At 51.2% G+C, this 15,236-nt stretch overlaps 1 protein-coding gene across 1 annotated transcript; it reads right to left on the bottom strand.

Annotated features, from left to right (window-relative positions):
- Positions 1-2,435: 2,435 nt before the first annotated feature.
- TNFAIP8L1 (TNF alpha induced protein 8 like 1) lies at positions 2,436-14,456 on the bottom strand. The gene is made up of 2 exons (XM_054582852.1): positions 14,372-14,456; positions 2,436-5,631 (listed from the first exon to the last, which is right to left on the bottom strand). The coding sequence occupies exon 2, from the start codon at positions 5,624-5,626 to the stop codon at positions 5,066-5,068; it is 561 nt and encodes a 186-aa protein (XP_054438827.1). The 5' UTR covers positions 5,627-5,631; positions 14,372-14,456; the 3' UTR covers positions 2,436-5,065.
- Between the last annotated feature and the right edge of the window lie 780 nt (positions 14,457-15,236).

Below are 15,236 nucleotides of genomic sequence, written 5' to 3'. Positions count from 1 at the left end.
TAAGAGCAGCTAGTTACCGACAAGGCAGCTCTCACAGGCTCTCAGCTGATTTTTCAACAGCAAATTTGCAGGCCAGAAGGGGTTGGCACAAAATATTCAGAGTGATGAAAGGCAAGGACCTATAACCAAGCTTACTCTACTCAGCAAGGCTATGATTTAGAATCAGAGGGCCAGTAAAGAGCTTCCCAGACAAGACAAAGCCAATGAAGTTCATCACCACCAAGCCAGTATTAAAAGAAATGTGAAAGGGTCTTAAGTAGTAAAGAAAAAATATGAATAAGAAAATATAGGAAAGAAAAATATCTAACCAAACAAAGGCAAACAGTAAAAGCAGTAGGTCAACCAACTATAAAGTTGGTACAAAGGTTAAAAAACAAAAGTAAGATCAGGGGACAACAATAAATTAAGGGATAAACACAAAAGTAAAAAAAAAAAAAGGCAAAAATATAAATATGGGGGATTGAGTGAAAATTGTAGTGATTTTAGAATTTGTTCGAACTTAAGCAACCATTAACTTAAAGTAGACTGCTGTAAACATAGCTTGGTTTGTATGGAGTATGTATGAAGTACATGGTAACCACAGATCAAAAATCTACAAGAGCTCTACAAGAAATAAAGAGGAATCCAAACACAACACCATAGAAAGTCATCAACAAAAGAAGAGAGCAAAAGAATAAAAAGTAATACAACTACAAAAACAATCAGAAAATAAAATGGCAATAACTATATACCTATCAACAGTTACAGTGGAACCTCAGTTCTCAATTCATTCTAGAAGGCTGTTTGAGAAGTGATTTGTTTGAAAACCAAATCATTTTTCCCAGGTGTCAGCATGAAAGGATTGTCAAGTATAGAACCAAAGCTTGGTTCAACAACTGAGACTTTTTTTCCATGAACAACTTGGCTGAGAGCTGAATGGTTCGAGATGGGAAGATGTTCGAGGACCAAGGTTTGACTGTACCTCAATTGTTAATGGACGAAATGCTTCGATCGAAAGACATAGGGTGTCTGAATGGTTAAGAAAATAAGACTCTTACGTATGTTACCTACAAAAGAATCGCTTTAGAACAAAAGATACATACAGACTGAAAGTACAGGTATGGGAAAAGACATTTCATGCAGATGGAAATTTTAAAAAGCTGAGGTAGCAATACTTATATCAGGCAAAATAGACTAAAAAACATGGCTTGTAACCCAGCCAAGGTGTGGCTTGATTGGGCATAATCCTGCAAAGTGAAAGGTCACCAGTTCAATTCCCAGTCAGGGCGCATGCCTGGGTTTGGGGGTGGGTCCCTGGTTGGGGCATGTGCGAGAGGCAGCTTGTCGATGTTTCCTCCTTCCCTCCCCGCTTTCTAAAAATATAAATAAATAAAATCTTAACAAAACAAGGGCTGTGACAAGAGACAAAGAAGGACATTTCATAATGATAAAGGGATCAATGTAACAAGAGGAAGTAACTTGTAAACATCTATGCACCCAACGTAGGAGCACCTAAATATATAAAGTAAATATTGATGGACATAAGAGAGAGATCAATAGTAACACAGTCATTGTAGGCACTTTAACACCCCATTGTCATCAATGGATAGATCTTCCAGACAAAATGAACAAGGAAACATGCCTTAAATGTCACATTAGACCAGAGGGACTTCATTGATGTTTTTAGGATATTTCGCTCAAAAGCAGCTGAATATTCATTCTTTTCAAGTGCACATGGAATGTTTTCCAGGTTAGTCCACATTAGGCCACAAAACAGGCTTCAAAAAATTTAAGATTGAAATAATCAATCACGATGGTATAAACCTAGAACTCATACAATAACAACAAAAACCCAGTCCAATTTAAGAAGGGGGGGGGCCTGAAAAGACACTTCTCTGAAGAGACGGCCAACTGCTATATGAACAGATGCTCACCTTCACTAATCATCAGGGAAATGTGAGTCAAAAACACAATGAGATCTCATCACACACCTGTCAGAATAGGTATCAATATAGCAACACACAACAATTATTGGTAAGGATGTGGAGGAAAGGGAACCCTTGTGCACTGCTGGTGGGATTGAAAATCGGTGCAGCCACTGTAGGAAACGGTATGAAGTTTCCTCAAAAAATTAAAAATAGATGACCTGGCCAGTGTGGCTCCGTTTGCTGGAGGAGCATCCCATAACCGTAGTCAAGTGTCCATCAATAGCTGAACGGGTAAAGATGTGCTAGATAAATGCAGTGGAATACTACTCAGCCATAAAAAAGAATGCAATCTCACCATTTACAACAATGTGGATGGACCTAGAGAGAATTATGCTAAGTGAAGTAATTAGAAAGAAAAAGACAAATACTATATGACTTACATGTGGAGTCTGAAAAACAAAATGAACAGACTCATAGATACAGAGAACAAACTGGTAGCTGCCAGATGGGCGGGAGTAGGAGGCCGGGTGTAAAAGGTGATTGGATTAAGACACAAATTGGCAGTTACACCGTAGTCACGGGGATGGAAAATGCAGCATAGGGAATACAGTCATAATATTGTAATAACTGTACGGTGCCAGGTGGGTACTAGGCTTACCAGAATGATCACTTCCTAAGTTACATAAATCTCTAACCCCTATGCAGTACACCTGAAACTAATACTGTATGTCAACTCTAATTGAAACTTTTAAAAATTTGTTGTTTAAAAAGCAAAAACCCCTAGAGGTGAAAACTCAGCACCAAGCAATTCAAACTATTTTCACATACTGCCAATGGAAGACATGTGCTTTTATTTAAATTTTTCTGCAGTGCTCTTTGGTTTTTCCAAATTAAATCCCAAATTTATGAAGAGTTAAGAGGCTGAACAGCCCAGCAAGGAACAAATACAGGCATTATGCATATTGGTGAATTCAGTCAGCAGAACCAAGGGCAAAGAATTTCATCTGGGCTGTGACTGGTTTGGCCCACTGGGTTGGGCATTGCCCTGCAAACTGAAAGGTCGCTGGTTTGATGCCCAGTCAGGGAACATGCCTGGGTTGCGGGCCAGGTTCCCAGCTGAGGGTGTGTGAGAAGCAACCAATTGGTGTTTCTCACATCGATGTTTCTCTCCCTCACTTCCTCCCTCCCTTCTCCTTTCTCTAAAAGTAAATAAATAAAATCTAAAAAAAAAATCATGTAGGGATTCCCAGGACATTCAAAATTCACCTTTGCTTTTGAATATGACGGGATATCTCTTGACTGGACAGATAAGAGGGAGAGTCAGCCTGAGAATGGTGGAGTAGGAGGTAGGAACAGCTGGCTCTCAGGTGAAAGGCTTTGGTTTATTCAAGGAAGCAGAAACCAAACCACAAAAAGGCTGACTTGAACCTGGGGTCAAAATCTTATCAGCCAGTGCAACAGGCCAGGGAGAGGCAAAAGGGAGTGATGGGAACTGCGACTAAGCAGAGAGGGGCAAGCTTTATGCAGCCCCACCAGCAGGCAATGGAGGCTAGCTGAGTTTTTGAAATTCCAATTCCAGATCAGTATATGCAAGTCCCCAGTTTTAAATGTTGTCACCTGATTGCAGATGGCTCAAACACTGGATGGAGGCAAGCATCTTCTAGCCTCATAAGGCCTGTAGGCCTCCTGTTTGCCACCTTTGCCCTGAACAGACCAGACCTAGCTCTGTAAAAGAGTCACAGGACATCATTCCTCCTCTCCCTTGGGTGCCCGAGAAAAACCTTCCCAAACCTGACACAAAGGGGTCTGCAGCCACTTTGCAACCATCGCCCCCTTCTGACAAAATTTGCAAATATGCTCCCCCATGTATCCATCCGTGCCCTGAGTTAGGAATCACGGTATCTTTTGGGTATCCCCAAAGCTAAGATTTGCTGAGCTTTGCTTTCTGAGGTCTGAAAAATGTTTGTCAGTGTATTTGTTTCCCAAACATGAAATGATCATTGAAAAACATGCACACATCTCGGATGGCTTTACCTTCACATCCCATATGTGGGGCACCCCTCCCCGGGGGGGGGGGGTCAGAGCTAGGATTCCAGCTAAAGCCAGGTGTCCCCACCCATACACCAGCACCCACCGCAACCCTCTCCACGGCTCCCTGTGCTCATTCCCTGGGGTGCACGGCTGAAATAAAAGACTTGTTTCCACTTGGTTCCGGAGGCCATAAGTCTGAGATCAAGGTGTCAGCCAGGCTGGTTCTTCCTGAGGCTGTTCCAGGCCTCTCCCAGCTGCTGGGGTTGCTGGTGATCCTTGGTGTCCCTTGGTTAATAGCACATCCCTCCAGTTTCTGCCTCCTCCTTCACGTGGCATTCTCCTCTGTGTCCAAATTTCTCCCTTTTATAAGCACACCAGTCATACTGGGCAAGGGGCCCACTGTGCTCCACTGTGAGCTCATCTTAACTAGTTACGTCAGCAATGACCCTACTTCCAAATTCAGGTCACTGAGGGTTAGGACTTCAACAAAGGAATTGGGGGGGCAGCACTGCTCACCCCATAACACTTCCTTTCTTCCAGTTCAGTATGACTCATTGTGGGGTTTTTTTTTTCCTTGCCTTAAGAGAGAGAGGAAGGGAGAGAGAAACATCGATGTGAGGGAGAAACATTGATTAGTTGCCTCCCATAAGTGCTTAGACCCGGGATTGTACACATCCAGACTGGGAATCGAACCTGCAACTGAGCCAGACCGGCCAGGGCAGGGTGACTCCTTTCTGAACAAATTAAAAAGCCCAGGTTACAACATTAAGTGGGCAGCACCAGCCTTCAGATGACATCCAGTGACTCAGGGGGTGCCCTCTGGCTACTGCTGTCCAGGACAGGTGGGCCCGAGCAGCCCCGCAGTGCGTGGGCAGGCTGCTGGCCCGGGAGGCCGTGCTGGCTTCCATGCTGAATTCCCCTCCCCAGCAAGATTAGGTGGGGGAGGTGACATGGGTCCTTAAAACTGCTGCTGTAAATGGTTTAACATCCTCAGAGAGGGGACGGGCCATCTGTCCAGGGAGTTTGGCTAGAATCAGACTGGGGATAAAAGAGGTGATTTAAAAAAAAAAAAAAAAAAAGACACCTCACAAATCCCCAACCCCCAGCAAGAAAGCTGTAGACAGGGGTCAGATGTTGTCCTCGTCCAGCATCCTGGTGAGCCCGTCACAGATCCGGCGCAGGTGGGAGCAGTAGGGCTCCGCCGGGCCGTAGAGCGCGGCCAGGAAGTCGCAGTTGGCAAAGTGGCCAAAGACATGGTTGATGCGGCCGTGGGACTTGGCGGTCAGGTGTGGGCCCACGGCCTGGTGCAGCAAGTCCCGGCACTCGAGGAGGGCAGTGGCCAGCACACGCCTGTCAAAGGTGAAGTCCACCTGGTGGAAACTGATGGCCATCATGGCCAGGCGGCGCGCCCTCTGGCGGAAGCGCTGCAGGAGCGCCAGCTCCTCCCCGCCGAGCTGGCCACTACGGAGCAGGATGCCCAGCTTCACAGCCACCTTGACCAGGTTCTTGAGCACCTTCTGAGCCTCCTTGCGGCTGCGGGTGAACTCCTTGGTGGCGCGGTACAGCTCATCCAGCACCTCGCTGCTCGTGTCGTCAATAAACACAGACACTGTGGCCTTGGATGCCACTTTGCTCAGGAGCTTTTTCTGGGCCTGCAGAGCCAGGCTCTTGGTGCTGAAGGTGTCCATCGGCCCTGGCCAGGGGAAAGACAGACCCAGCATCAGTTCCCACGGCCCTGGGCCACAGGGGCATGCCTGGGTAGGCCACTTTCGTTTGCTTCCACTATCTTCCCAAGGTCTTGCCTCTTCCCTCGTGAACTCTTTACATTCCCCCCAACCCTGGCCCCTTAGTCCCTGCCCCTTTCCTGATGGACTCACACACATCCCCTATACCCTGGCCCCCAAGCTCCGGCCTCATCCTCTTGCAGATTCATCCCTCAGCTTAGCCGGGACACTACCTCCTCCAGAAAGCCGTCCCTGAACAGTCAAACTGATGGTGAGGCACCTTCTCTGGGCCACACAGCACCCCAAGTCCCCCCATCACTCCTCTGCTCCCCCCAGCTTTGCTCCCCTGCTCCCTGCCTCTTCCCGGGCCACAGCAGAGGCCACAGGCCTGATTCCTTATCCACCGCATCCTTGGAGGCTCTAGAAGCATCTGTGGAATGAATGAGGGGAGCCTGAGACCCACCCCCAGGCCCTGGTCAGAATCCATCCCGGCTAGGGCCCCAGGCCGGCCAGACCAGGAACGTCATGTGGGTACCCACTCACACCCAGAGGTTCCCACAAAGCCCATCTTTGTGGGAGCTCAGGCCCTGGAAGAGGTCCCAACCCTCAGCCGCCATTTTAGAGGTTAGGGCGGGCACAGGCATTACTGGAACAGCTTCCCCGCCCCTACACCACCCACCGGACCTCGGGGCCACATAGGCCGGGGCCAGAGCCAGGGCACTGTTGACTCAGCACCATGTGGCAGGCCCTGAGCTGGCGGCATGTGCCCATTTTGTCATTTCCACCAGGTATTGGGCAGGTGGCCCATTTTGCAAAAGAAAACACAGAGGCCGAGCCACTTCCCCAAGGCCACACAAGAAGACAGTGACTGCCTGCCCCCAATGCCTCTTCACATCTAACCCCTCGTCTTTCCCATCTGACACCTGCAAGTCACCCCAAGTCTTAGACGGTCAGGAGCTGTCCCCCATGATAAAACCAGGCCCAATATTCAGGGCCTGCTCCTGGCTCTGACCACTAGGTCAAGAAACATAACTGCCCTGTGCCTCAGTTTCCCCATATATAAAATGGGGAAGACCAGAGGTAACTGCCCTGGGGCAGAAGCTTGTGGCCAACCCCAATGCCCACCAGGCCGTGACTGTCCCCCGGGTGCCACCGCCCGGGATTCCGCCATTTAAGCGCTAAGCCATCCAACAACCTAGACATGGAGTCAGCAGCAGACTCACCACCTGACACAAGTTCCTCTGGCTCCTGAATGCTCACCCACCAGTTTCTCTAGAACATTCTATCCCATTCCCTTTACCTAGATCCCTCCTCCCATTACTCATCTTATAAACTTCTACTCATCCTTCAAGTATCAGCATCACCATCACCTATTCCCGGAAGCCTTCCCAGAAGTCCCAACCTGGGCCAGGTGCCCCTGAGCTCCCACAGCGCCCTGGGCGTCCTCTGCTGTGGCCTCAGGCACCTTGGTTCCCATGTCCATCTCCCTGGCCCAGTGGCACGTTTAGGGGCTGTGTCTCCTAGCCCAAGGCCTGACACACAGCAGTGGCCCATAGCGTCCGTTGAATGTGTAAGGGAAAGCATGTCTGCAAACACTGGAAACAAGAGGGTTCTCCCACAGCCCTGGGTCCAGTCTCCCCAGTTTACAGATGGGCAAACTTGAGGTTCAGAGAGGAACTTTCCCTGAGTCCAGGGGCCCCGGAGCCCAGCTCTTTCTGCCCGTCTTGGTCACCATGTGAACCTCAGCAAATCCTTCCCCTCTGCAGGTCCTGAGGTTGGGCATGTTGGCTCTGGAGGGGAGCTGAGCCATTCACATCCTTAGGAGGGCCTGGGCCCCCAGCAGCAGCCCCCCTCCAAGCCCAGAAGGAAAAGAGGAGGGAGCGGAGGCAGCTGCAGACTCCCTTCCCAGCCTCCACACCCCTAGCCCCGCCGGCCAGTCTCCAGACCTGCCTGCCACACCTGGGTGAGCCCAGCTGCATGACCCCTCCTCCCTGACCCATTGTTCCTCCAGAAACACCCCCATTCAAGCAGCCAGAGCGCTGACTGCTCTCCCAGGGGAGCAGGCCTTGGACCAAAATAAACCCTGGCCTTCCTTCCTGCCTGCTGTGCTCACCCAGGTCCGAGGGCCAACAAGCCAGGAGACGGCCAGCCTGCGCCATGCCGGCCCTTCTGTGTCAGCCTTCCCAGGGACTGCCCAGAGAGTCGGGGGCCAGATGGCTAGTGTCCCTGGCCCCTGCCCACCAAATGCCAGAACACCCCACGGTCATTACGACCAAACGAGGCCCACTAAAGAGTTACAGGCTGTGCCAGAATATTCATTCAGTTGCTCAGTGAGCATTTATGGACCACCAGCTGTGTACCAGGCACTGGGAATACAACAATGACCAAAAGATATCTGGTCCCTGCTTTCTTGGGGATCCCTCCCCTCCAGATCCTATGCCTCTTATTGCAAAATAATTTGGGCACTCCAGCGCTACCCGGAAATGGAGTCCGCGGGCACTACCACCTATCTCTACCCACCACTTTAAAAGTTAGTAGATGGTGATAAAGGCCACCATCTGTGGGGATAGACGGGATGGGAACTGGAATGTTCCATGTTCTGTTCAATCTGGGTCCACACGAATATCAAATGCCATTGGGCTAGATAGCTGCTAGATATCTCTGCGAATATACTGCAAACTAGTGAAATGTACACCTTTAACATAAATTCACCTTTAAAAGGTGAATTTTATGTAATGTGAATTATATCTAAATAAAAGAATATCTAACATTCTCCAAAGAAGATATACAAATGGCCAATAAACAGCTGAAAGATGGTCCACATCATTGGCCTCTAATTAAATGCAAGTCAAAATCATAATGCTGTATCACCTCACCCCCTGCTAGGACAGCTCTTATCAAAAAGACAGACAATATCAAATGCTGATGGGGATGTGGGAAAACTGGAACCATCACACATGGATGGTATGATGAATGGAAAATGGGGCAGCTGTTTTTGGCAGTTCCTCCATCACAGAGTCACCAGGTGACCCAGCAATTCCACTCATAAACATCTACCCAAAAGAAATGAAAACACACATCCACACAAAACCCTCATATACACATGCTTAGAGCAGCATGATTCATGGCCAAAAAGGAGAAACAACTCCAATAGCCATCAACAAATGAGTAAACAAAATGTGGTCTATACACTGGAATATTACTCAGTCATGAAAAGGAGTGAAGCTCTAACACAGGGTACGATGTGGATGGACCTTGAAACCACGACGTTTAGTGAGAGAAGCCAGACACAATAGATCACATAGACCCCTGCTGGTGTGGCTCAGTGGATTAAGTGCCAGTCTGAGAACCAAAGCATCACTGTTTCAATTCCCAGTCAGGGCACAAGCCTGGGCTGTGGGCCAGGTCCCCAGTGGGGGGCACATGAGAGGCAACCACACATCGATGTTTCTCTCCTTCTTTTTCTCCCTCCCTTCCCCTCTCTCTAAAAATAAATACAATCATTTTTTAAAAAATCATACAATGTGATTCCATTTATGTGAAATGTCCAGAACAGGCAAATCCACAGACACAGAGAGTGGGTTGCCAGGGGCTGGAGGAAGGGGAAGGGGGTGACTGATGATGGGGGCAGGGCTTCCTTTTGGAGTGTTGGAATGTTCTGGAATTTGAATACTTTAACGTAGTGAGTTTATATCTCATCAAGCAGAACTTCTAATTTTTTAAAAAATATGTTTATTGATTTTAGAGAGGGAGAAAGGGAGAGAGAGAAACATACAACCTAGGTATGTGCCTGACCAGGAATAAAACCCCCAACTTTTTGGTGTATGGGATGACATTCCAACCAACTGAGCCACACCAGCCAGGGCTTACCGTTAAATGTAATTTGTTGGAGGGTCGTCCTGCTATGCCAAGGTTGCGGGTTCGATCCCTGGTCAGAGCACATACAAGAATCATCCAATGAATGCATCAATAAGTGGAACAACGAATCCATGTCTCCCTATCTCTCAAAAAAAAAAAAATTAAGGGTATATACTTATACCTCTGTGTTCCTTACTACATATGTTTTAGACCTCATTTTTATAATGTTAAATGAATTTAAAATTTTTAAAACAGGATTTGGTCCAAACTGTAATACAAACAGAAAATAAAAGGATTTCACAGGTTGAGATTTATAAATCACTTCCGCATTGACAGGCACTCAGTCAGTACTCAAGACATGCTTAATTAAAAAGAATTTCCCTCAAAAGCTCACGCTCCCGGCCCTTGAGGATGAAGCGAATGTATCAGAGCTTTGCCCATGTGGTAAACATATACCTATAAAATCCTGTCAAAAAAGAGCTCCATCTCCCTCCGATTTACCCAAGAATATTCACTGAATATTAAAACAGTACAAAACACAAAACAAAAAAACAACCCACTCATCAGCATGTTTTTGGCAGGACATGAGGAAGCGGTGACGCCCAGTGCTGCCCTGAATGCGGCTGGACACCTAGTGTCCCTGGTCCCTGCCCTCAAACACCAGAACATCCTGCTATTTCAGAAGCAAATAAAATAGCATCCCTCCAAATTTCCAACATGGCCCCTAAGAGATGTCCCCCACATCCACACTGGAAGGAGGTGCCAGGCACCGATGAACATGGAAATAAACAGGATCATTTCAGGAGAGGTAGGAGCCATGGGGGCAGGGAGGGGGTGACAGCCGGGAACAGGCACGTGACGTGGGCTGGGGTGGTCAGGAAGGCTTCTCTGAGGTGGAGCTCCTGCAGCTGAGACTGTAAGGACAGGTCTGGGGGAGGCTGGGCCAGGCAGAGGGACCGCCTGTACAAAGGCCCTGGGGCAGGACCACGCCTGATGTGCTGGCAGAGCAGCAAGAAGGCCACTGTCCATACCCTCCCATGGTGGCCATGGACAAGCCCGACGCCCCTAGGGGCAGCTTTCCCATCTGAGAAACGGGTGTCCAGGCACCGAGGGGCTCTGTCGACCCCTGCCCTGCCGCGCACGCTCCTCCCCAGAACGCTGGAGCCCGGTCCACACCTCGGGCTTCTGCCCTCCGCCAACCGCATTCTGTGTTTTAGACTCCAACCTTTGCCCCCATTCCCATTTTGGACACTCCAACTCCCACAATTCCTGGGCGTCACCCCCCCATTTCCCTCTTCTTCCAGCTGCAGGCAACCACAAATCCACTTCCTATCTCTGGAGATGTGCCCGTTCCAGACGTTTCACAGAAATGGAATGACACGCTGTGGGGCCTTTGTTGTCTGGCTTCTCTCACTGAGCGTCATGGTCTCAAGGTCCATCCCCATAGCAAGTGTCAGTGCTTCCCTCCTTTTTATGGCTGAATAATATTCCATACCTTTGCTTCAAATATAATGTGTTTAACTGTAAGGGCATAGTATCATTTTTAATAACAAAATCATTAAACGGTAAAATTCCTGAAAATCCAGCAAGTGGCTCTTGTGAGCTGGGTGAGACAGCTTCAGCATGCCACTGGTCCACAGGCAGCCTGCCCCCAGCCCCCACCACATAAATTCTTCATGCCCCACACAAAGGGTGTCAATAATTGATGGGCCCGCTCAGCAGGTCGAAGCCAGCCACTCCTCTCCTCTCTCAGTCCTTGCTGCAATGGCCCAGGATGGCCTCAGGGGGCCCCAGGCCTCTGCCCACGTTGGCAAATGACCCCACAGTCCTTGTTCCCACACAAAATCAGACACCCACTCCACTGAGACCTTTACTGACCATCACTCACACTGCTCGGTCAGTGTACATTTTAGATATGGCCGAAGGGAGAGGGGAATCTGCTTGCCTGAGTTTGGGGAGACACCAGTGGCTACCAAACTGGGTTTCCCTGAGTCTTTGGGGGCCACTCCGTGGATGGGCAGGGTCTGGCCACCTGCCAGGCTGCAGTGGGAGCTAGGACACTTTTAACTGTGGTCAGACTGAAGAAAGAGTTTGGGGGCCAAACATGAATGTTGGGAGACCACTGTCAAGCCCCAGGCAGGGAGGGACAGGACAGGACAGGCAGGGGCTCAGGCTGAGCAAAAGACACTCAACAGCAAGCGGAAACTTCAGGGTCACATGGCAGGAACGTGGATGCAGCCCCTAAATGAGTCCTGGCTCCACCTAGTTCTCACCTATACGCTCCTCAGCCCTGGTCCCCTGGTGCCCCATGCTGTCCTCCCTGCAGCAGCCACCAGAGGGTGCATGTGAGCACATAATTCAGGTCCCATCCCTCTGTTACTCACTCCTCCCCCTGGGTAAAGGGCACAAGCCCTCCCAGAGGCTCACAGGGCCCTGCACAACTTGCCCCCATCCCCTCCTTGCCTTCACCTCCTCTCTCTCTCCCCCTCGCTCACTTTGCTTCAGCCACAAGGGCCTCCTCCCTGTTCTGCCCACACATCAGGCAATGTCCTGCCCCAGGGCCATTGCACGGTCTGTTCCCGCCACCTGGAATGTCCTGCCTCCTCCTCCCAGGTCTCTGCATGGCTATTTCTTTCTTGTCATTCAGGGCTTAGATCAAATGTCACCCCCTCGGGAGGCCCTCTCAGAACCCCCAACTAAACTAACTTCCCCATCCATCTGACTCTCCATTATCTTTAGGCAGTTGCAAATAAGTGTAATGATTTTTCTGGATGAAAGTACACTTCTTCCAACCCCCAAGCTTGGCTCACAGCAGGTGCTCAGAACCTGTTTGTTGAATGAATAAATGACCTCTCAGAGGGTCACAGAGATCTCATTTAAGGTCTCCACTGTTCAGCCAGGAAAACTGAGACCCAGAGAGACAGAGCTACCACAAGGTTACATAGTAACACAGCACAAGCCCCTCTGGAGGGGGGCTCCCCCAGGTGGAAGGTCCCCAACGTCCACCACCCCAGTGGACATAAGGAGAAACTGAGGCCTAAAGGACGAGGCCTTAGAAGATCTCAAACAATCAGGCAGACGTCCCTTCATCAAAGCTCACGAGGATGGGATTCCAGGGGAGGTCATTTCACGGACAGATGTAGGGGGATCCCAAAGAAGGTGTGCACAGTGTGGAACTGGGCCTAGTCCTGCCAGCTCCAGGCGCCTACCTCTCCGAGTGGGAACCCAGACACACGTGGGTCATTATTCGGCATCTGACCCTGAGTGAGGCTGTTTTCATGCCAACAACTGGAGTTTTTCCTATGCACACTACTGTGGCCCCATTTGACAGACAGGGACACTGAGACCTCCTAAATCCACCTAGTCAGACCGCCAAGCAACCAAAAGTCCCCTTACCTGCCCAGGCCTCAGATGAGAATACTGAGGCTCTGGGCCTCAGACATGCCCAAGGTCACACAGCAGAAGAGGACACCAAAGGGCCTCAAATCTGCACCTGCCTGCCCGATTTCTTCTTAGGGACCCCCCTGTCCTGCTCTCCATCTGGGTGGGGTTTGAGACCCCAAGGGTCTGGGCACTCACCCACCACCAGTGTCCCAGGCCACGGGGCCTGCCAAGTAAGAGAAGCACAGCCAAGGTGTTTGTGTGGCTGGGGCTCCAGCTCTTTGTTCCGGTTTCCATAGGTACAGCGTCCTGGGCAGGCCCCTCCTCCACCCCTCCCAGCTGCCCAGCCCTTGCCTGGCAGTTCTTTGGCCCAGCCCATCTAGGCAACTTGTTATGTTTTAAAGTTGACATCCTGGACCTAGCCCAGCAGTGGAGGAAACAACCTGTGCAAAGGCCCAGAGGCAATATCATGCCACGCGTGTGACTGTGGAGGCTGGTGTGGCTGGAGTGGAGTGAGCTGTGAGCGAGAGGGGGAGTAGGAGGAGATGCAAGCCAGAGACATGCAGGACCCACATTCCTGCATTTAACCTGGAAGCAGCACTCACCCCCAGGGATCCTCCTGTTATACAGATAGGAAACTGAGGCTGGGAGAATCGAATCATCTGTTCAAGGTACTATGGTGAGTGGCGAAGTGGGAACGCAGGTTTGTCAAATTCCAAGATCTGAACTCCCCAGCCATTTGGTAAACTGCTCTCACCCATCAGCAGCCCCTTGGGGTCTTCACCTCCCTCAGCTGGGCTCAGATATACTCAGGAGGTAACCATGAAGGCCTGTTCACACCTGGGGCTGCCCCTCCTCCAGGAGCTCCGGCCCCCAGGATAAAGGAGGTGGTGATGCCCGCAATCTGAGTCAGGGCACCTGCCAATTACCTCAGCGGGTGACAGTCCCAGTTCTCAGCTGGCAAAACTGAGGCCAAGGCTTCAGGCCACTGGGGAGCGCCTCGGTGGCCAGCCTGGGTGGGCCTGGCCTTGGCTATCCCAGCAGCCTGGACCTGCTGGAAGCCACACTCATTTCCACCTCCATGCCTTTGGCAGGGCTGCCCACCACCTGGAATGCCCTTCCGACTCTGGAATGTGGCCCTAGCACCTGGCGCCTGCACGGTGAAAGGGGCAGAGTACATCAGAGTCCCCATGGGGCGGGAAGGGGCGGGGGGGTCGCTGGCCCCAGAACACTGCCCCGTATCCAGGGGTGCAGTTCAGGCCTTCTGTGCCTTCCCCTAAGCCATACAGCAAGAGAGTATCAGAGGCAGAGGAAAAGGGAGAAAAGAAGAAAGGGAGAAACTCAGGCAGGAATACAGACGACAGGGAAGGGGGGTTTGCAGGCGCATGGGGGAGCGGGAGAGATAGACAGAGGGCGGCCAGTGGTCCCCGAAACGCACCGAGATGGGGGACGCCCCGGTATCGCTCTCACCTGGTCTTTGGGGCCCGTCGCGGGTCCGACCACCTGGATTCCGCCCCGCAACCTCCAAGGGATCGCGGCACTCGCACTTGATAACCACGCGGGGCGGGGCGGGAAGCTCTGCCCGCCCTTCCATCGCTCCGCCCCCGCCCTGCCCCGCCCGCTTCGAAGGAGCGGGGAGGCGGGAGGAGGAGGGGATGGGCCAATAGCGGGGGGCCTAGCCAATGGCAGTGCGGGCAACGTACGAAGAAGCCAATAGGAGCAGGTCACCTCCGCGAGGGGGGCGGGGCCCAGGGCGGGGCCAGGAGGCTCGGGGGATTCCTCCGGAATCGCACCAGTAGCCGGATGCTGGGGGTGCAGGGGGCCGGGGCCCGTCCGAAGAAAGGGGAGGAAGGGGACAGTGTGAAAAATAGAGAGAGACCCGGGGGAAGAGAGGAAGACACAGAGAGCCATAAGGAAAACAGATCGACCGTTCTGGACAGGCCCCTTCCTCTCCCTGGGATTCAGTTTACCCATCAGGGTAATAGCAGTTTGGGTAGAAGCTAGTTTCTTAAAGGACAGAAAAATCACCTGGGAGCCCCTTTAAAAATGCAGATTCCGGTATCCCCAGACAGGCTGAATCTGACCCAGAGTTGAAGATCAATAGTTCTGGGTTGCTGATAAATTCTCAGGGTGAGGTTTGAGGCAGTCTCTGGGTGAACAGGACCTGGAGACCCCGCCGGGAGACTCCCAGATCCAGCCTGTGTTTCCGTGGGAATGAGCCTCCTGGCCGCCAGCGGGTGGGGCGGTGGGGCCAGCTGGGGCACCCCCCGCCCCCAGAGGATGCAGCTGTGAGTTCTGGGAACTGGGCCCAGGAGCAGCTCCCAGCTCCTCTGCT

This window comes from Pteronotus mesoamericanus, unplaced genomic scaffold (genome assembly GCF_021234165.1).
Source record: "Pteronotus mesoamericanus isolate MK-2021 breed Mesoamerican mustached bat unplaced genomic scaffold, CSHL_Meso_final contig_726, whole genome shotgun sequence".
NCBI classification, from domain to species: Eukaryota; Metazoa; Chordata; class Mammalia; order Chiroptera; family Mormoopidae; genus Pteronotus; species Pteronotus mesoamericanus.
The sequence above is the reverse complement of the archived record's forward strand: the minus strand, read 5'-3'. Positions and strand labels throughout refer to the sequence as shown.

Coding starts and splice junctions, on each gene's coding strand:
- TNFAIP8L1 (XM_054582852.1), bottom strand. CDS start 5,626: ATGGACACCTTCAGCACCAAGAGCCTGGCTCTGCAGGCCCAGAAAAAG.